The following is a 23,225-nucleotide window of genomic DNA, read 5'->3' on the forward strand; positions in this document are numbered from 1 at the left end:
ACAAAAAGCAACTTGTGCATAATTGGGGGAGGGTATGCACATATAGGCAGTGGAAAGCAGCTGAGTCTTCCATGTGGTTACACTCATTCTCCTCTTTGGCTGTCAGCAGAATACACCATCTGGCAAGGGAGCAGCTTCCTTCCCATTACACACCTGAGAGCTCCCCACAAGYCAGATTTCACCTCATTAGGATACTTTGCGCCCTTATGGGCATGTAAAAAGAAACACATACCTTTCATCTCTTGTACTTCCTTTTTAGGTGTTATTTGCTCAGTTCTAGCACGGAAATATRTCTATTGAACACAGCCTTTTTGTTTGTTTGCAGTTTGTATTTATACAGTTAAATTTTTTTCCAGGATTTATTCATTATTATTTATTATATAAATTTAAAGAATATATTTGGGCCTGCAGCTCTTTCATTGAAAGTTGTGACATGAATTGTGAATTAGAAGTGCAAACTCTTGCTGAATGGCTTGACTTGGACATGGCCTTGTGCTACTGGGTTCCTTCATTTTGGTGAGTGAGGCAAAGCTACATCTTGAAGCTTACGGTTGATGGGTGTTCGTGTGCATCTCAGGAGTGCCTGGAAGGCCGTATTGCTCGAGACATTGCACACACAGTATGTGACAGTTTCTAACCTGAGATGTTTGAGTTCATCTCCTGCTATATGAATATTCCCTAACACTTGCTTGGAAAAAACAGAAAATGTAAATATTTCTGCCAGTAATATGTCTGTTAAAATATTTGTGGAAAATGAGCACATCAGTAGTTAATGCAGCAGCAAATTCTGGTCAGGTTTTGTAGAAGATAATTGCAGAAGTTATTGAGGAATTTGTAACACTTAGAATGGGACTTTTCAAATTATTGTTAACTACTGCTGTTGATTGCTACTTGCTTTCTTGCAGCTTGAGGGTCTTCAGGCAAATGTGATTTTTCACTTGATAAATTTATTAACCTGAAACCTTTATTAATAAAGTAGTTTCTTGCTTGAAATCATAATCTCAGTTTTAGGAGCAGAGGTTGAAAAAAGAGAATAAGCACTATACTTGTTTAGAAATTCACCTAAATTTTGCAGATGTTTTTGGAAGTGTTCTCATGTCATTAARTTGTAGGGCATGGGAACTGGGATCACTCCTGTTAATTAGGGCAGAAAGTTTTGTAGTTTATTAGCTTGTTATACAGAGAGTAACTGACTTCATACTTGCCTTTCCTGTGGCACCTTATTACTGAAAGGGTTTCTGGTAATAATATGCCAGCACTGTTGTAAACCCCATGTAAAGTGGGGTAGTTGTTTTTATGGTATGAGCAGCTAGAAAAGAAAAGTCATGGAAGTAAAAGGATGGATCAAAAAGAAAGGAGACTAGAAAATGTTCTGTGCGAACCTACACAATAATAACAATATTATTGCTATCAATATAGCAAATATACTGGTAGTACTTTATCCCACCTTGTGGGTAGGCAACAGGAGGCATGCTGCAAAACRTAAGCTGGAAGAAAGCTTAGTGCTCAAACTAAGCACTTATGTTAGTAAGTTTTGGTGGAGAATTGCCAGATAATTCTGTTTGCTGGTATCTGATTTTAAAATGTTGTAAGTATAACAATAAAAGAATTTCCAACAGTATCAAAATATAGATTCAAAAGAACAGGCTTTAATTAAAGATCTCTTCCAGTCTGTTGTGCTTTTTACATGTGCCTTTCATTTTTAAAGGGCAGATGCAAATTTTGCAGTGATTCCAAATGGTGTTTTATTTTTAGAGATTTGCAAACAAAAAATATATAAAAATAGCACGCAGTCATCTTGACTTTATTTTAAAGTCTCTCAGTCGTGGCATTTGTCTTCGCTGACTATTCCACAAGAAAAACCCATCTGAAGGGAAARTTTGTTACAGGAGAGCTGTGTGTAGAGTATACTTGAGGTTAATTTATGAGCTAATAATAGTGGCTCTCAAATATTTTCCATTGATTTTACTGAAAATTAAACAAGTATCGATTTTACTGAAATTAAACCCTCGGATAATTACATCACCAGTATGATTTCRTATATGTTGCAGGCCATTCAGTGCTGTTCAGATTTGAACCAACTTGAATATCCCAGTCCTCAGAGAATTAAAAAATAGGAACCATTGTCAGAGAGGAACAACAAGCTGGATGAGGAGACTACGCTGATGGTTGGGGTTTGCTTAGACGGCCTGCGTTACACCCAAAGATGCTTGCTCCATTTTGTGAAGGTAGACTTCCAAGGCTGCTCCTAGTCTGATCCATGAAGAAATCCTTTCGCGCGCCAGGTCTGGTGGCCGGCTTGATTCCAGGCCTAAGAGCAAGACCACCGTAGAGAAATGTCATAGGTTTCGTGTATCAGTAAAGGGGCTCTGGCTGTTTCCCTGGGGTGAGGGAACCTGCAAGCTGGCCCACGAGAGCCGTGCCGCAGACAGCCCTCTCCGTAAGCGCAGCTGTACTGGGAAATTGTGCTTTTGTTGGTAATGTTTATTTCCCAACAGARTTTATCCGGGGGCAGGATAGGCTATGTTGACAAAAGCACAGCTTTGCTGGTGTAACGTCTTCCAGACTAGGAATGCTTTGCTGTACATTTTGCCGTGTTTCTGGCAAAGGCTCGTGATGAGGGTGCGCTCCCGGATAAGCGTGCCTGCCCTTTATCCTTGGGAAGCCGCAAATCCTCTTCTGCGTGTGGCTCAAGCAAGCTCAGCAGCTCCTGTGCTGCCAGCAAACAAGTGCTTATCTAGCACCATATAAGGTTGCAGTCAAGAGGGAAAATGATGAAAAACATTCYACAATAAACTTAGATTGGCAGATTAAATATGGCACAAAAAAGCTTAGATGCAGTTTAGATGCAGATACAGCAGGATCTTAGACACAGACCTCTAGCAGTTAATTAGGGAAAAAGGCTTCTGTTTCTAGATACACGTATTGCAGGATGCACGTTTTTAGGAGACTGGTACCCACAGTAGGTAAGGTTTTTGTTTTTTTTTTCCTTAACCTTTAGTTTGCATGTTCTATCCAAATTCATTTGGCTTAGCATGAGACAATTTGAGTAATAAAACGGGAAAAAACAATTTTTATGAAAGACTTGAGCTTTTATATTTAGGATTAGAAAAAAAAGCTTGCCTATAAAAGATACTTCAAGCAATTAATGTGTGCTTAATGTATATATTTTTATACATAATAAACAATCATCTGTGTTACTTCCTGTCAGACTACAGGGTCATGGGAATGTTGGGATGTATTTGGGGATATGGTGAGAAACGTGGGTATTGCACAGAGGAAATATTGGGAAGGAGTTATGGTTATTGTGAAGATGGATTTGCTGAGGATGTAAGACTCAAATCTGCCAGAGGCCAGGATTCATTACTTCTGTTGCTCATAGAATAATACAGTTTTGTAGCTGATCCTCACTATACTGACAACACATTCTTTCCTGAAAATTCATCCCCTCTCTTCAAATGCTAATATTTAATTTCTGTTTTCTCACTAGTGCATGTTCCTTCAGGCTTTAGCTAGTTTATATTTCTGGTTTCTTTCTTGAAAAACAAATTTTTTTACACTTACATTCATTCTTGCTTCGGCTGTCCTGCTTGGCCTTCTTTCTTGCATTTCCTCTTCTCTAGGTACAGCTCTGTCGTTTTAATACTTGCACAGAACGACCTCTTGTCAAGCAAGTTGACATACATTAATAGCTCTGAACACCGGAGTGAGGAGGTTGAGAGAGGAACAGAGAGTTTCCTTCATCTGCGGGGAAGAGGAGGAGGGAGCTGTAAGCAGATATTGGGGAACAGAGAAGTTGCGCCTGAGGCGGGAGGTGGTAATGGAGTGCCGGAAGCCGAGCGGAGGGTGGAGAAGCCACTGCCCTACCAGTGGGGGGAAAGCGAGGACAAGGAGGAGGGAAGAGGGCCAGGAAACCCAGAAAGAAAGCTTAGCTAACTAAGAGCATAATGCTGTAGAGAAAATAAGAAAGCTATGTGTGTGTGTGTGTGTGTACATATATATATATATATATATATATGTACACACACACATAGCTTTCTTTTATATATATATATACACACATATATACACACACACATGTACGTATGTATGTGGGGTTTCTGCTTTTTTTCTTCTTTCTTTCTTTCTTTCTTTGCTCACTTTCTGGAAAATAGTCCTAGCAGACCTGGCCAATCAGATAATAGAAATGAAAATTTGGTTAGGGCCACTGGATTTATCCCATTTCACTTTCTAGCTGGCAAAGTTAAAAACAAAGAAACAAACAAAGCAGCAGATAGCAGGCAGCTTCTTTTAAGCGGCATTTACTTTGATACTGCATGCTGGAAATTTAGATCTCTGTAATCAGTGGTGCTGCCTGTTCCTTCTTCCTCTGCTGACCGTTGCCCCAGGGACGGGGAGGGAAGGGCTAGAGTTCTCTTCGGTTGTTCRGTTCCAGCTGTGTGAGCACACCTTTGCCATTTCGCAAGGAGAAAATTAGCATTGCACTTTACAGGGAGTGTATAGGAGTTGTAACAGGGTGTGAAACACAGTAAATAAATTTTTAAAATAATAATAAGAAATAGATTTCTGAAAGTGGACAAGGATGGTCCTGCAGACTATCCTTTCTTCAGTGTATTTCTGTTTTTTCCTCTCATATTTCCTATTAACAATGTAATAATATGATAGTCTGCTGAATTAGTCTGATGTATTAGACTATCAGAGCAGTCCAACTTTAGAAGCTATTGGTGGCCTAAATCTGAATTTCTGAACTCTTCCCTGCCTGGTGGCCCTTCCTTTTGGCTTTACTTCTGAGAGGAGCAGGCTGTCCCCATCTCTGGGGGACATGACACTGCCATCAAACCAGCAGCAGCAGAGACAACGGAGAGTAGCTGTGAAAGGTGGTGCAGCTCTTCCTTCAGCTGTGAGATGTTTCCTTCAGGAGAGGATGGAAGCGTTCTCCAAGCTATGCTTACAGCCACATACAGCCAGCTGGACCATAGTGAGCTAAATGCTAGTTGATATATTAGAATTTTTGCAAATTTGTAGGGATTTTTCCTGAGTAAGATCAAATAGCTAATGCTGTTTATAGCTGAGGATGTGCTGCACCATAGGTCAAAATTTATTCCATGTTGTTCTCTAGCTTAATTTTTTAAAATGAAAACCCTTTTATTTTTTTATCTAACATTAYGCCTGCCTTTTAGAATCTGGTCTTTTGTGGTTTTGTTGAATTCCAGAAACATCCAAAACACTGTGCAAGTGTGCTGTGGAGGCTCTGGCTTCCAGGTGAGTGCGATCAGCTAGTTGTTAACCTGCACTGGGCAGAGTACTTGTGCYGTGGTACTTGTGCATGTATAAAAATGGGTCATGAGGTGTAGATGAGTATGAAATGCACATCACTCTGTGGAGAGGGATTAATAAGATCGTCAGGAAAAAGGTTAATCTTGAGGTCATTTCCTTCCTATTATTACACTCTTGAATTTTTGCCAAAGAGATGGGTGAAAGGATTTATTTTTGTCTTTGAATGCTTTGAATTTAAACGATGTCTTTAACTACTTTGAATGCTGAGAAGTAGAATTCCACTTTATTCCTGCCATTGTTATTCTGTGACAGGTCTGGAAAAACTGCTTGTATTTTTGCAATGTCTTTATGTCCTGCATTCCAGTTGATTAATTCTCTGAGCTGCTGCTATGCCTCCAAATACCCCATTGAATGGGAGTGCGTGGAGGCACTCTGATCCCTGAGTCGAAGTGTTAGTTTACACACAGAAGAGAGCAAAACACAGTGCAACACTGGGGGGAGGGAGGGAAGGGAGATATTCTGAGACAGTCCATTAGATAAAATAAAGACTGTGTATGAAAATGAGAGCTAAGTTCCTTGCTTACTGCTCTATTAATTTAAACCTTAATAAAAAAATCTTTTAAGTTTAACATTTTGAGGGAATTTATAGTGAGGCTTATGCTTTTGCTCAACTTCTGCAGCTAAAGCAGGAATGAAGTGTTAGAGAAATACAGCTAATTCCTGAACATCCTAATCAGTCATAGGTAGAAAAGCAAATAATTGTTCTTGCTGTGTAAATTAATACAGTGCAATAAATGTCAGCAACATGGTATATTTAGTGTATAGGAGATTCAAGAAAATACGAGTGGAGTCTTGCTTCTTTTTGACCATTCAGAAAAGACACTAAGTGATTGTGTGTGGTTCTGCCTTTTGGTTGTACAGAAGAACAAATTGCTACCATACAGTGAGGAAAATACTTAGCTGGGTAATAATATTAGTTATCTGAATATAGATATAGGCAACATATCTTTCACTGCTCATACAGAAGGGCTGCACTACCAGAATGTCAATGTTTGCATATATGCTGGAGGTCAGAATGTGACCCTACAAGTTTCTGGCAATACTTTCTTCTAAACATCTTTCTTCTTACGGGCTGAGGCCAGATCTAGCAGCATGCTCCAGTCTGTTCCTGTGGAAATACTTTCTTTTGGAAACAAGAGCCCAAACAGCTGCTTTTCTTTTATGCTAGGCTGTAAGATTYAGGAGAATCTGTTTTATCTTTCACTGCCTCTCACTTTTCTTAAGTGAAGATTTATGTCCTATATTTTCATTACTATCCAAATTTGCAAAACCTTTACAGGTAGTAAAGACACCTGTACTGGCTTGTAGTAAGATCTAGTGGCTGTGTAGGCAGCCTTTTAAGACCGTCCAAGAATTTTGCTCTTCAAACTTTTGAGGGCATTGGTCTATTGGCCCTCCAAGGAGGGCAGTTTCCAGCCACACAGTATGCAGTGATGTTTTAAATCTCTTCTGCGGTAGCTGCCTTCTGATGTTCTTTCCCCTTTTGTCCTTTGAACRTACAGTTCCTACAGGTGCTTATGGCAACCTAAAATAGTGCAGTAACTTCCAGTTCTTTGTTAGCATAAAATCCATGTTAATTTCTTTGATTGGAAGCGTTTTGGGAAAGTCGTCAAGGTGAATATAAATAAATATTCCCCCAAGAGTTATTTTTCTTACTACTTTTTGTTGTTGTTGTCTAAGTTTTACTGGGAAAACAAATTTACCTTGATGGCACTAACATGCTGCTCCACAAATATACAACCTGAGGAAAGGTCATGTGCCATGGAAGACTTGATCTGCAGACTGTGGACCAAATTTGAGGCTTKGGGACAATGCTTGAACCACCCTAGGTGCAATAGAAGAAGAGGGGCAGATGGCAAAACTGCCTGTAAGTACCCTTTTTGTTCTTCTGATACTCAGGCCACTTGGGTATGATTTAGATCCCTGCCATAAATTGAGGGAATCTCAACTCAACTGGCAGCAGCYGCCGGGAAGCATTTGAGCAGTCAGAACGTGTGGCAAAAAGGTGACTTAGGCTCARAGTGGAGATGGCATGCCACCCCCAAAGAGGAGAAGTAGTGACAGCAGCTCTCTGCCACCTGCTTATCCTCCTGTTCAGAAGAGCCCAGCAGATAATTATCCCAGCGTAAGGGCAACTTTGTCCCAGCTAAACAACACAAAGCAGTCTGTTCTTCTCCCAACTAAATGGATGTGTAGGGAAGGTGTGCAGGAGAATGAAATGATGAGTAGACTAAGGCAGCACTTGCAGGGGGCTGCTGCTGTGTTCCTTGCTGAGGCTGCCTTGGTGTCATTTCTAGGATTTAAAAATCCTCCTGTTTACAGCAGCCTGCTTCACGTTACAGGGGCTGGCGCTTGTTCTGTGCAGTTCTCCCATGGAAAAGTCAAGGAAGGAAGTGGAGGGAGGATGGGGCTATTGCATCCTGTACCCTTGGAAGGGGAGTGGCCGCAATAGCTTAGTTCGACGGACATAATACTTACATATGTTTTAACGTACGGTGTTTGAACCTAGACAAACGCTTGATTAAAGCAGCAGAGGGAGGCAAATGTGTATAGCTGATAGAAACTGCCTAAGAGTTTGAGAACATCCTTCTAAAATCCTTCCCTTAAAATGACAAGAGGAAGAGACAGCACAGAAGCTCCTCTTGAAGCGGTGATTTTGCATCAGTGTTAATACAGAGCTAGAGCCTGAAAACCTGAGCTGCATGGCTGGGTTCCAGAAGGCAACTCCTGTAGAAAGTACTCTCTGTGACTGGGAACAGGGGTGTTATTTTCAGGATTTCTCCTGTAAAACAACTAATTTTTCTTATTCTCCAGTTGGTTAATTGGGCTGAAATGGAGCAATGCAGTTTAGGATCCACAGATAACCTTTGGAATAGCCAGGTAAGGCTAGAATGCGCAAGAGTGTTGATCTTTAATTTCAGCATTGTGTTACTTATTACTAGTGCTATGTTCTGTGAAAAATGTTTTGGTTCCACTGAAGGGCCTGTGAACTGTCGTGGATTACTGGTATGCAGTATCACGGAGTAAAACSCATAGTTACTACTTGGTGCTAGGATAAAGTTAGAAGAAGAGGCTACCTGATAAGTAGTGTATTTTAAAAGGACTGCTTTAAAGTGATTTAATGTAATAATTACKTGTAATGGACGTTCTGCCTTGGAGATGTTAATTTCTTTACTAGCTTTCTAGCAAAGAAGTGGGGCTCAGGTGGTAARATTTGATGTCTCCTTTAAATGTGTCTTGGTATAGTTCTTTAATTGCTTTTAAGCGTAGTTTGGATGTAAGGCAGAAATTGAATTAGTTTGTTTGTTCAGTAAACATTCTGCTGCTTCCTTAGTGATTACTCACAGATTTTTTTGTAGTATTTGTAGAATTAAAGTGATTACAGGTTACCAAAGTGAAAACATTCGCGAAAGTTTAGTGTTATAGACTTACACGCAGTCAAAATCCAGCATAGTACTCTTTGTCATGTTCTTATTGATTTTACATTTTGGTGGCAGTCTGTTTTACTTCTTGGAATCCTTTGCTTACAATAAAAAGTGGAGTGCACTCAATGGCAGCAGGACTGAGGTTTTGGAAGTGAAGCAGTAAAATTTATGTAAACTAGATATCTGTGTTAYATTGAAAATGCCATCCTGGAGATCCGCTTATGGTTATTCAGACATGTCTTCCAGTGCATATTAACTACAATTGTGATACTTTTGAAGATTGAGTAAAAATAKTTAACATAGAGTAAAATAAAGGATGATTGCTGTCAGTAGTATGCCTATGAGAGAAACTCATGTCAGTTCTATGAACCTCACATGAGACAAAACTGTACTTTAATAAACAAAAATAATCTTGCTGCCTACCAGCCTTCCAGCTCTTCTGACGCATACTCTARGAGAACACCTGACAAGAGAAATAACATGTTTAGAAGGATGCTTTGTAAGCTTCCCCAGGCAGAGCATAAACACCCCTYTTGGTAATTAAATGTGTCACACATCACCTTCAGCACCCAAGAATTCATTAAAATTAACCTAAAATTTTAAAGGGGTCAATATTTTGACAAACTGAACTTAATTTGATTTTTTTTTAAATTAAGAATAAAGAATACAAACACTTGAAAAGATTTTGCATAAAGCACCTCTAGAAAGGAAAGAAAAAACAGATTAGGAGGTAAATACCAAATGAGGGTAATGGAATTATGCAGGGATACAGTGTTGCTAGCAATACTGTTGATYTTTTCTACATGGATTTTTGAAGAGCTGTAAATTAGAAAATCCATTTATGGTAGTGAAAGATGAAGATAACTTTTTATACAATTAAAACCATACAGTGACTGAATCTGCTTAGCATCACCTTCTTTCTGAGATCTGCATACAAGCTTYTTTATAAATGCATTACAGAGAAGAGATCATCATAGAAAAGTTTGAAGCTATTAGATTGCTGTAATGAACTTTTAAATCTCTTTCCTATGCAATAAATGAACCCTAAAGTTTCCACACTAAGAATCCATGGATTTTATCATTCTTTTTGTTTGAAGAAGGCATTTTTCTTGTTGGGCAAAAGTGATCAGTCCTATGAGTTGTAGTATGTTAGGTCTGTAGTGCTTTTCTCTGTATTTCATTRTCTGTAAAATTAGGAACTAGGATCTGGGAAGAATGCTGTCTTTATAAATTACATCCAAGAAACAATGCAGATAATATGTCCCTTATACTGATTCAGATACCAGGATATCACGTGCCCTTAATGATTCAAACTGAGGTAAAGAAACCTTGTTGCTTAAAAACCAACACCTTGCTTTATGCATAAAAAGTGAGCTGGGTAGTAGGTTTTTTAAGAAAAATACTTTTCTGTTGAAAAATGGCTGCCTGGAAACAGTTAAGGGATTTGCTGKGTATTCAGTTCTTGGACTAAGTGTAAGACCAAACAAATCTCCAACATGGAGTGCACACTGGATCAAGATGAGGAGACTCATCTTGAGGAGACTTCGTCGATTATCGTGTGATGAGCTGGGGTGTCCTCGCGCTAGGCCAGTTAAGGCTCTGCATGGAATGAAGACGCTTCCACTGCATCTTCTGTGAAACAGTAGCGAGAAGGCTGCATCTGCCTGGATCAAGTAATTTTGCTGTATGACCAGTTGATCTCTCAGAGACTCTACAGTGTGTTCAGAAACATTTTTTTTCTTCTTTTTCTTTCTTTTTTTTTTCTTTTTAACCAATAAGGATTATATGGGATTCCCATCCAAGCATATCAGTGTGTCCTCTTGCTAACTGACTTCAGACTGACTTTTACTTGAACARTGCATATCCTTTCTCCATTCAAATTTTAGGTAGTCTAGAGCCTCTATTTTAGGGGCTGCTGAATCAGAGGCAAGGCTGCTGCAACTCTCTGTTCCCATATCCTGCCGATGGTGAGGCTGAGCAGTATTCCCAGTGGGCACTCACAAGTGTGTATTAYATGGTTACACATGGCTGACCAACGTGTGTACACATACACAGACCGACAGGGACAGGAACACTCAGCACAGGCAAGACATGCACATACTGGAGCAAGTCTGGTGAAGGGCCATGAAGATGGTTAAGAGATTGGATCTGCTACACAAGAACCATCTGGTTTGAAGTTCCCTATAAAGCTAGCCTCAGCCACTCGTTTCTACACAAAGTGAATTAGAGTCACTGTGTTCTTGCAAACACAAAGAGTTGGTGCAACCTTGGAGAGGGCTGTGCTGCTGCAGACCCGACAGGCAGGAGCACCCTGCACCTCCTCACGTGAGGCAGGTGGACATTCTGCATGGGCTCTGACAGCTGATTCACAGCAATGGGCAGAATCAGAAAGTCTCTGCCGTCATGCTTTCAACTTACTTAAGTTGTTACTTTATTTGGGTTAAGAATGCTTTACATGTTTTCTCCAAACCTTTTTGATAGGACCGTTTTCCTTGTTTCGGAGCCCTTCAGTGTAGGTCTGTGATGCTGCTTAATTAGCCAGAGAGACCACAACAGAGCATTAGTCTTGCTTCTAGTAATCCATTTAGCAGGACTGTGCACAACAGATTACAGTTAGTTCTTGGAATTTACTCAGGTAACATCTGAGCCTTTTTCTAGCATTAAAAAGAGACATTTTGACTAACAAAAAAAAAAAAAAAAAAAAAAAAAGAAAAAAGTGACTGCTGCTTGTGGGATCAGTTTCAAGTGAGGTTATTAAGCATTTGAAATAACCTACTGAAGTTATCCAAACAAGCTTCTTAGGACTCTTAAGCTTGTAATTTTGTAAAAATGATGCCTTCTTCTTTCATTGAACTGTTTATACACATATCCAGTACTTGTGTATTGCATTTCACTTAAGAAAGCCTTATAGTTTTGACATATGTAAGTGAGAGCTGCGTTGTGTTCATAGCTGCATTGGGCGAAACTGGGGACRCTGGTGGAGAACTGCATTGGAAGAACTGACATGGAGGGTGAGTTGCGGGTAGTAAGAGTACACAGATTTCTTTGGTATCTAATTTATCTTTAAAGGAATTGGTAATGATGGTGAAGCCTGAAGGAACAGAACAACTGAGTTCAACTCTTAGTACCAGGTTCAGAGATTATTTAGCAGTTAAATGTCAAAACCAGTATTACTCAGAACATGTTTGCTTTACAGTGGTTTCAAGGAGCACTAATCAGTGTGAAGCTCCATACAGTAATATTTATTATTACCCATTCTTAAATGCTGGAGAGCATAAATTTCTGCATTCATTGATTTGTGCAGGAGTTGCAGCACTGTAAGATGGAAGTTATTTTCTGTAACATTTTGTGTCTAATGGAATTATTGAAGATAGAAATCTGACTCCATGGATCTTGCATTGTGCTATTTCTTTCAGAAGCATAAATTGAGATGACAAGATACTAATGATTTAAGACAGTATCTTGTTGCATATTTTATGTTCTGGGAGCTGATATTTATATATACTCTTTGGCCTAGATTCTGGAACAGCAACCAGTTTCACAAACAGCAACAGTTATTGACAAAAAAGGCGCTAGAACTTCTTAGAACTTAAGTTCCCTAGGGAATATATATGTTTTTGGTGAGGAGGCAGTGGTAATCCTGATGCACTGCTTTTTGTGCTCTCTCTCACTTTTTACATAGATTATTAATACTGAGACTATCACAGCTAAATTTACCACAACTTTTATTACACTGTTGATAGGTGAATTTCTGTAATACTGTGTAGCGTAATGTTCTTGCATTGTTTGATTTCTTTTTTAAAACCACAAACTCTTTCATGTAATTTTTCTATATACGTTGATAATTTTTACCTATGTGGATAACTACATAAAAGTTGAAAAATTCAATTCTTTCAGAAGAAAATGAAAGCTGTCCAAAAAAACTTCTGTAATTTGATTAGATGGTTGCCAGGCAGTAGTCTGTCAGCATCCTTCATCCCTCTGCCTCCACCACCTTTTGTTGCAATGGTAATGTGCCTGTGACCAGAGTGTCAATGATTTGACCTTTTTCACTGGAAAGGAGACTCATCCTTGATGAAAAGGATGAAAATCTAGACACTTGGTTAAATGTTGAGTTTTATTAATTAAGGTCTAAGCAAATACACTTCTTTCTTGTAACTGCCAGCTCTCAGAATTTCAGACTTACCTTGTATCTTGTTCATGTAGGACACCTTTCTGAAGCTCACTGATGTTTCTGTAAAGGTTCCTATTGACTTTACTTGGCCATTGATTTAAAAAACAAAGAATAACAGCTTGTGTTTTATTTGTTGGAAACACCACTATTAAAGTCATATTTCATTGTTTAAAAGTTTTTTGATCTCTTGAATTAGATAATATTCAGAATTTTCTTGTTTATGGTTATGATATGTCAGATATCTATCCTTCTGTTTGGAATTAAGAACAGACTCTAGCTGATTAAATACAGAAATTCAGAAAAGGTAGAGCTAGTTAGAGAAGCTAGCTTTGTTGCAGACTACCTCCTTACTTACTTAGACATAATGAGAACACTGAATAATTTAAAACTATTAGTGTTTCAGATAACTGGAATTTTTCAAAGGTCTATTCTCTTTTGACAGCTATGGTTTGGCTAGCCAAGCTTGTATTATGGATTAAAATATGCACCAACATAGGTATGTTGGATGTTAAACTATATCTTTCCATTTCCCAGGGTTATATCCATGGAAAACAACCCAATAGTGAGGACTTTGATTAGGAGTGGGGAAGGAATATTTGAAAGTTCATCAGTATTATGTGGCTCTGCTTTGAGTCTCATTGCAAGCTGCATACAGAGATTTTTGGAGGCCTTTGGGATGTTCTAGGGGCTGTAGTTTAAAAAGTCCTCTTCATACCATTTTGCAGAGAAGAAATATATGGATGTGATGCAGATTTGCTGACTATGGATTATTTTATATTTATTTTAATGAGGAAGAATAAGCACGCGTGGTTTAAGCTTTTACTGTCTGCATGCCTGACTTTATGATGTGAGCAGTTCATGTACTATTGTATTGAGTCCACATGGAAAATCAAGTCTAAGAATATTCTATATGTCCTCCAGGATCACAGACTTTAGGAGATGGTTAGGAAATTATTTTGGAGTCATCGTAATGTTGAGGTATTCAGACTACAGCTTACTACAAGTTCTCCAAGTTGCCCATGCCTTGAGGCACAAAAATCTCTATAAAGATTTCTCTGGCTTCTTTTTGACTCTCTGAAGATCCCTCAGGTTGTGGATGGGATGCATAATTTTCTCTTGAACAATCAAAGAAGACCTCCAGTTTGTGTCCTGTAGTACTTTGCTTATCAATTCAGTGGAATGTAAATGTATAGACTGCACTGATCGTAATTCAGTAGAATATTGTGCATATGCTGAGATAACAATGAAGTAGAAGAGGAAAATTTTCTGTGTACATATATGTATTTTAAGGTGAAAGTAATAAAGCTGCATTACTTATTACTCTTTCATAAATAGTATATGGATTTCTAAAATATAGGTGAAAATTTTGCAGTTTTATTTATGCAGGATTTCCTACCGAAGTACAAAGAAAGCCTGCTTGAATAGGTAAGAGCTTCATGCACAAAGCCACAGTAGACTAAGTTTTTGGTGAAGTCTTTTTAAGATTGTAGAATGCATTCAGGTATATATAATAAAAGATTTTTTGTTTGTTTATTTTTTTAAAGAGTAAGTGATATCAAGCATCATTGGGAAGAATTTGGTATTTGGTGGCTTTTGAAGTAGAATTTATCTATGTCTACATAAGAATCAGCTGCCTAAATGCACTTATTATCATGCATACATTCAAAGAACTTTGTGTATAAAATAAGTTAACTTGGACTTTTGTCGGTGTCTTGTGGGTTGTTGTGACCAATCTGTATTTCCTTTCAAACAGCTTCTCACTCTTTTTGTTTCATTCAAGTGTTTTGGGTGTCTGAATATAGGCTGGTAAATAAAAAACAAACAAATCTTAAGGCCTGTTACTGTTAGAAGTAAAGAGTTAATTACAAGGGGAAAACATTGATACTGTTAAGCTGATATTCAGATGCTTATTATTTGCTTCTCAGTTCTGCTCTTTTGAGTGTATTTCACTGAATCACTCTGTTATCTCTGTCTCGTTAATGACAGAGGGGACAAAGGGAATTCTGCCCTTTTGTGAACCTGTGACTCAGGTTTACTGAAGGGTGATAATACTGTACAGGTCAGGAAATAGAGTGTCAGATTTTTTGGTGTAGGTGTCAAAATATTCTCTCTAGTTTCTAAAAGGCAGGAATATCTTAAAACCTAAAGGAAGTCTTGATACCTCCAGTAGCGTTTCTGGAAATGAATGCTTTATTTGCATGTCTCAGAGCAGGACAGCTATAAATAAATGTTGTGACAACCCTCTGATGAAAACTGTTGTGGTATTTTAAGTTGCAATCACTATACGTTCCCAATAACCTGTCTATTGAGTTAAGTTTTGGAATTTGATGCTTTACTTTGGTAGGCCACCTCTTAAAGGAAACCATATGTTTGCTATGGCTATATGAATGTCTGCTCACTCTGTATAAATTCATCTAGCTGTAACCATAAAGGAAAAACCATTTATCGTTTGCCAATTAGTATGTTTTTTTTTCCTTTTTCTTTTTTCTTTTCTTTCTTTTTTTTTTCCTCCAAACAGAAGTCCATGTTTGTTTCCAGACCTCTTGAACTGAACAACATCTCTCCCCCACCCCCAACAAACAAACAAGCAACTTACTATTATAAATATTGCTTTACAAATAAAGATTTATTTTCTTTTTCTTTCAGATGAGAACTCTCCAGCTAATTTCTGGGATTCCAAGAATCGGGGAGTGACTGGCACACAGAAAGGACAAATCGTATGGCGAATTGAACCTGGCCCATATTTTATGGAATGTGAGTACATATTTATGCAATCCAAGGCATGCCTGTGATTGTATGAAGGCATGCCAACCAGGTGACAATTAATGTCCATTTTGTAAAAGTCTCTGAAAAACCAAAGGAATTGATACTTCTCCAAGGGACAATATTTTTTTTAATGTCCTTGCCAGACATCATAAAGGAGTTGAGCTTAAATGTACATCTGTAATCTAGGGATGTTCTTAAATGGTGTACTTCAGCTTAAGGGAGAAAAAAATTACCTTTTGCAGTGTCATATAGTATACATGCATTGAAAGATGAACTCCCTTTCTAAGAAGCTTAAAATTTCAACTGGATGAAATGTTAATGACAAATACATGCAAAGGAAAAGATAATAAGTCAGTAGTGCTAGTGTTTCTTAGTATTAAGGTTAGATTTGTCTTTAGGAAATATCAGCTGCCTGTCCAGCCACTTCTGGATTTTTCAGCTAAAGTTTTGTTACACTGAAAAATCTACCAGGCAGCTTTGAAACGTTGAGAGACTCAGTCTGACTGGAAGGAACAGGCTTCAGATGAACTTCGTGAGAAGTACTGGTAGTAAAGTTTCAAATCAGAGTGATATGACACTCCTTTGACTTATAGAAAGTTAAGCCACTCTGCTGTATGATTTTTGTTTTTTTGCTCTTCAGTGAAAAGGAGTTATCTTACTTTCCAGAATGTTTGGTCCCCTGGAGAAGTTGACATTCTAGTCCTGGAATGGTGTATGTGAGCTTGTTGAACGATGATATGCCTGCCGTCAAAGTGGCAGTCTGTCCCAAGTGAGCTGAGAGCTGCTCTACCACCCTTTCAGCTTCACAGTCATGAATCTTGCTTTATAAATTAGAAAAATTATATATATACTCTGACTCTATTATTACCTCACCGCATGCTGCAGGGCTGCTAAATGTAGGTCTTAACACAATTCTTCTTTTAATTAATGGATATAACAGCAATACGTGTATTTCAAGAGGTGTTGTATATCCTTTACTATAAATAATTAATGAAACTTCATATTTCTAGAACTCATCCGTGCATCTTGCCAAGTTATCGTATGCATTACACAGCACATTTTTTTTTTTTTTTTTTACAAATGCAGTACAATAATATAGGAGTGAAAAAAGTTTTAATAGGATAAAATTAAAATCAATTTCAGGAGTTTATTACAAGAAAAAATGATTGAACTGAAGATGAAGATTAAGAAAATAATGAAGGTCAAGAAGATAATTAAGTTTCCTGGTGCCAAAGACAGCGATATGTTAAAGCAGATTAAGATGTATGTTAGAAGAGTTCCTTGCCTTTTCCTTCTTGTAGATACAAACTATATCCATATTGTTGCTAATACTGGCAGTTTGGCCTCCAGGGTATTTGTTTATATCCTTCAGCTGATTGTGTGTTGCTCCATAATCTACTGAGATGAGGCTCTTGGACAATGTATTTATTTCATGTGAGTAGCCTAGGCTACTACTTGAAGAATTAGCAGTTTCAACTTAAAATCATTTGCACTTTGTAACCAACTGCACTTTGCAACTGGCCCTTACGAAGAGTGCAGTGTACCTGTTCCTCAGTCACCGGGAGCGTTACCAGTTAACAGTTCTGCTGACATATTAGGAACAAGAATCAAGGAATTATGCAGCAGTTGAGACCTGTAAAAAGGGATGTTTATGAGTGTATGTTGCTGTAGCACATACTGTGGCAGATAAATATGTTACCAGTGATGTTTGTGTTTGTAGTGAGAGGCCAAGAATTGCGCTGAAATGCTTAGCTGAATTTCTGATCGCCCTTTGTAAAGTGGAAGCCTGCGCGGATCCGTGGCAATGTTTCCTCAGCAAAGTTTCTATTCTTAGCTTATGGGGGAGCTGTAACGGTGCCGTGACTGCTGGTGGCTGTGCTCCCCTACCCCCTCCTTACATCACGAAGTCCCAGCTCCTGCAAATGCAGTGGGTGGCCGTGCAGTTCAGATACGACCGCCATGGGGCAGCCTATGCCGTGCAGCACCAGGCTGGCTGTGGGGACCGCTATGCTCTACCTCTTCCAGCTCCTGTTCTCCCTGCATTTTGCAGACAGGGATGCTGCCCCGGTGTACGCCAGCTGCGGTGAAAAACAGAGGCCTGCTGCTAGCCTCTTTCTCCCGTGGTGCTGATACAGTTTGTGCTCTCAGTGCTGCACTGAGTGYGGTGCTGCTGTCATGGCAAGGGAGCAAGAGAGAGAGAGGCAAATGGGGCAGCTGGTGTCCCCGGGAAGTGTGGGCTGGTTGGTGCAGTTAAGGTCTCTCTGATGCGTTATTCTGCTGTTGTTTTCCAAACATTGGARCAAACTCTGCAAGTGTGGATTTCTTGTGTTGAGGAATATCATTGTCAAGAGTCAGAAGATATCGTATGCAAGTCATGGAATTAGGGGGTTGTCATATTTACTTGTCCTGGTAATGACATGCGGCAGAGCATTAGCAGCTCAACAGGGCCTCCCTAGCAATGGGTAGAACTATTAGGATGGAGAACAACTCCAGGCTCTGCAGCAATGTCTACAGTTTTTTAAAGCAATTGATGTGCAGGATTGTTCCAGCTCTGTTGCAGAGACTTGCAAGTCTCTCTATTGAACGTACGATGTTTCTCTTGACCTGGTCCTCTGGTCATTGCTTATACTCTGACATGCCTGAGCTCCAGAAGGCTGCTATTAAGCTAGATAAGTAGCTGAGGTAGAGATGGACTTATGTGACCGTAGGATTTATAGCTCAGAGCTGTTTCATTTTTGTCTGCTTGGAGCACAGGCAGCTCTGGATTGCACTACCTATATGCTGCTATACCTATATGACCAGCAGGCTCCCTTCTCTTCCTATCCATGAGGAGAGATGGGGGTGTTAGCCGCAGACTGGAGAAACCTCGAGCCAGCTCTGGCAAAGAGAAYTTATACATGCCTGTTAAGAGTTATGTTAAATAGCTATGATAATTGTTTAGGAATTACAGTCAAAAGATAAGTGAAACTGGCCTGATGTTGCCTGTCTCTTTGTCAAGAAAAGCAGCTGAACTGAAGAATTTACTAATGTTGAATAATGAGTTGAGATAATCCACATCCAGATTACCCCAAAGGCTTTGGTTGTATTTTTTTTTTCCTACCATTGTCAAAGCTTCAGGACATTGCATATCTTTTCACCAGTAAGGCTGCAACATCTCTGTAGGGCAAAGTGTGGAGGACGACAGCGTTGCTAACAAACCACATGCAAATGAATCTCATGCAGAAGGAATATTTCTAATTTAATTGCATGTTAGTTCAGTAGGAGTTTGGATTAGGGCAGCAGATTCTTGCAATCCTCAGATTTGTGTCTTTTTAAGAAAAGCCTCTTTATTCAGGAACTTGCACTGTTATTCCACAAACATAATTGTAAACATATTAATAGTGTAGTTGAGGTCTCTGGAATTTATGCTTAATGTTAGACTTGGTTAAGCATTTTTCTGAGTTTGGCATTACTATGTATCTGTGGTCTTTTAATGTGATTTTTCAGGCGTTTAGTCTGTTCTTAAAACCCCTCCTTGTAGATTTAGCATCTCCTATTTCCCAAGCAAGTAAAATGTATAAAGGCGTAGTTTGCCATCTCCTGCATTCAGATCAGGCAATCCGCAGAAAGAAGAGGAGGGAGATACTCATCATATTTGTGCTAAAGAGACATCAATTCCCCTAAAAGCACTGAAAACTAGCAAAACAAAGATGATCAAAGAAAACTCTCACTAGCTTTCAGCAAAAATCAACACAAAAAATTTCCAAAGACTGTACCCTCAGAAGGGGGAATCAAAAGAATCAGCAATGAAATAACGAGAAATAAACTTAATGTGCTCCAGAAATAGGAGCACCCTTGAAGGGGAGGTGCTGAGGGAGGAGAAAAGGAGTATGTAGAGGGGAAATAAAGTACCTGCAAAGGACAGACTTCAGCTCACCATCACAAACAGCTTGGACCCTTACGCCATCTCCCCTAGACGAAGTGGCTGGCTTTATGCTGCCGAGCCAGCTGCTACAGAGGTAGATGCTCYTCTTTTCTTTCCTTGGGGAAAGATGAAGTGTGATGTAAGCATGAAAACGGGCTCTGTCATTTTAGGGATTCAACAAAGTGAATATGAGCATCAGTATCCCTGAGATGGAGTTTCATTGCTTACATAATAGAGATGGTTTAAAAACTTTCTGCTCTGAGGCTTGGTAAAATGTGTGGGAAGGAAAACAGAGACTTGCTAGACAGCTCTGTTAAGTTATTGGCTGTATAAATTTCAGGAGGATTGTTCAGAAGTGACCACAGCTCCACAAAGAGTTTTCTTTCTTCTGTAAAATAAAGGGACAAGTTTGGTGAGCATTACTCTGAGTAGGCAGTAACAGCATGACAGTGCAACACAACTTAATGCTTTCACGGATTGTGAGTGTGTTTGCTGTGGTTGTCTAGCAATTGGCCTCACATCAGGCTCTTAAGCACAGCAGGTCCTTCAGCCCCTGACGTGAGAGAGGCTGCAATTGCCCTAGAAATGATTTAACATGGCAGAGTTTTTCTGGGCATGCCAGTCTGTGCACGTGGAATGGCAGCGGCTCCCTTTGGAGTGTCGTGCTGGAGCAGACATGACAATATTCCTTACAGAGAATAGAGGTAGCAGAAAGATGCATGGAAATGATCAGTGGAAATGGCAGCAGGAGAATATGAAAGGAACCTTGAATTCTGTGAAGGTTAGTTCATAGAAACAGCAGCCCTTTAGAAACTGCAGCTTCTAAATCTTCAAGGTGAMGCTTAAGCAGTATAGATGGTCCCAGGCCTGTACTCGAGTCCATGGCATGGCCCTGTTCAATTTATTTGTGTAGGCATAGAGGCCAGGGGCCTCTTTGAGATGGATTTCCTGGAGTTGGGCATAAAGTCACATTTATTTGTATTTATCAGCTAAATTCTTGGTTCTATGAATATTACTTTCAGTATCCACAAGAAAGACCATCCCCTACTTTACTTGTAGTGTAATATTTTTGCTAGTGTTTATAATACTCTATGTTGTAGTCATTACTGTAAGCAGAATATAAATACATTTATTTGCATAKATTTGCTTTATTGATGCTGTGGGTTTGAATCTTGAACAGTAATCCATAGTGGCAGCTGTTGGGATTCATCCAGAGACTGCCAGTCTTGTYGCTTCAATCATTTTCAAGTCACCCTTGGGAAGTCTGTGGTTAAATTACTTCTGGTAGCACAGTGCAATACCTCCAGTATAGTGGCAGCACAGACTGAGCCTGTTTTGTCTGCTTAAAAATCTCGGTTTTATRACTTGAATAAGCTATGAGATATATTCAGAAAACGTGATAATACATGTGTTTGTATTATGCTAGTATAATGTTACAATTAAAGTGTTATATAGAATTCTTTCTCTTGACTCTGTATTTCTATAAAGTTGTAACTTTGCAAAAGCAGTCTRTTGAGACAGAAACTTGCCGTACTTCGTGCTCAGTGAAGCAGATTCCTAGCCCAACTTTTTCATTTCATTTTTGTTTAAGAATAATGTGAATTTTTAAAAAAATCAACTTCATAATTGAGTTTGATGTTTTTAGCTTTTAAGGGCTGCTTTAGTGAAGACTTGTTTTATCTGATAAAGATAGAAGCACATTTCAGTATTTTTAGTTGTTTTGACCAAAATGGTCAATGTTAATGAGTAGTCTATCAACATGATTCATGGCTTGTATCTGTTTTTTATATGCTTTTGATCTTCCTTTATTTTAGGTTTCATTTAAGTGAAATTCTAAAGGTCATTTACTTAGGTWGAAATGAGTGTGTGTAACACTGTGTGACTAGTACCCTTATTCTAACTGGGGACTATCTTGCAATTATTGTCCCTAAGCTATTTATGACCACCTTCACTGAGTTAGAACTATTTTTGCTATACTTTTGCTATATATGTCTGTTGTCTCTCAACAGCTATTTTTGAGTATCAGATATACCTAAGACAGAGTTACATCTCTCTCAAAATTTGTGGCAAATTTTGCTGATTTTCTTAAGCACATAATATCCCCAGTAGTTTGTCTTAAAAGTTAGATTATAGTTAAATGCTTTGCTAAACTGGAATATAATAGGCAATGCTTATGACTGTGAGTAAAAACAAGAATATCTGTGATACAAGTGATAGCATGGTGAGAATTTTATWAACAGCTGTTGTTTGAGTAATTTCCGTTGAAACAGGTTAGATGAACTAGTATCAATAATAGACAATTTATGTCCCAGTAGTCTCTCTTCACCTAAGAAGCTCTCTGTAAGTCCTCTTAAGCCACTATCGAGTTCTTATTATGCTGCCTGTAAAATAAATCCTATGATACACCTGCAGAGCGAGACAGCAAGTACCTGGAGGCAACCTACTTTGGCACTTGCATTCTGCTGTTTTGCTGTTTGCTGTTCTGTGCTGTTACAAGTAGGATGTAATCACAAAGATAAGTAGTTAAAATGATGTAAAGAAAGACTGTTAAATATCTGAATAAACAGCTTGTGTTCATTAAACTCTCATGATAAAGAAAAGAAATTCAATTTAACGGATGTGTGAACACTTTTAAAGCACTACAGTTATTTAGCAAGGGTTTGTGCTCAACTGAGATACGTGAAGGTTTAACCTGTGGCCTTTTCCCTGGGTCAGGTCTCCCTTGTTAGGTTTATAAAGTCTGAGCAAAACTAACTTAATTTGTTGTAGTGCCAAAACTTTCTTAAATAAGGTTTGCGAAACATGTTCTCCTATTATTTTTTAGATGGATCACTGTTGTCAACTTTTGCTCACTGAATATTTGAGCATATATGTTTATATCTGCAGAGAACCATGGATTCAGCCCAAGTAACTTTTTGTGTCCATCCGAAGTGTCCGAGAACGTTAGCTGCTGTGCAGCTTCTATACAGTTAATAGGGAGTGCCGTTCATCTCCAGAGACTGTTGTAACCCAGCCAGGATCTGACTTGTCTTCTGGAGGTATCTCTGCCCATTGCTTATAAATGCAGTGTAGGGGGACTCCACCTCTTAATTTAAATGTTTCATTAACTAAGATACCTCTGGAGCAAATTGTTTTTAAAGGAAAAAAAATGTTGAAATGAGTTATGTGTGTCCTGGAAAAGAATGTGTTCTTCTATAAATATGTTGGTGGTTGTGTATTCCAAGTATATTTCTACGCAAAAACAATTTTTTGATGGCCAAAGATAAAATATGAAAGGCAGGAAACAGATGAAGTGGGAGACTTGGGGGAATTATTCATGTTTTAAAAGCAAGCCATTATTTGGAATAAGCTGATAAGATGAGAGTGCATAGTCCATAGGGAGAAATACAACACTATTATCTCAYGCAGGAATTCTTTTGAAATTCAAATGTCAGTATTTGAGTCCCAGAAACCCTTTGTTAATTCCAACATTTTTATATAATGGACTTGAGTCTATGGCTATAAAATGCTAACAGCCATTGGCTTTAGAAAGAGGGGATTATGATGTTAGGGAGGGTTCAGATTAACTAATTAACATAGCCTTTTTCTATGGCTCTGTATGGTAAGTTTTAAAGAATCA

At 38.7% G+C, this 23,225-nt stretch overlaps 1 protein-coding gene across 3 annotated transcripts in view; it reads left to right on the plus strand.

Annotated features, from left to right (window-relative positions):
* The window catches only part of HECW2 (HECT, C2 and WW domain containing E3 ubiquitin protein ligase 2), a 150,583-nt gene that overhangs the window by 50,924 nt on the left and 76,434 nt on the right, over positions 1-23,225 (plus strand). The window contains exons 1-2 of one of the 3 annotated variants that reach the window (XM_085299493.1): positions 2,843-2,966; positions 15,583-15,690. In XM_085299493.1, the coding sequence (XP_085155619.1) occupies positions 2,933-2,966; positions 15,583-15,690 (142 nt within the window). In that variant the 5' untranslated portion in view covers positions 2,843-2,932. Of the gene's footprint in view, positions 1-2,842; positions 2,967-7,872; positions 8,218-15,582; positions 15,691-23,225 lie in introns of those variants that run through there. The other 2 variants (XM_085299494.1, XM_085299492.1) reach the window with 2 other exon arrangements.

The sequence above is a fragment of the Rhea americana genome, unplaced genomic scaffold, assembly GCF_003343005.1.
Source record: "Rhea americana isolate MKP2758 unplaced genomic scaffold, rheAme1 scaffold_15, whole genome shotgun sequence".
In the NCBI taxonomy this organism is placed as follows: domain Eukaryota; kingdom Metazoa; phylum Chordata; class Aves; order Rheiformes; family Rheidae; genus Rhea; species Rhea americana.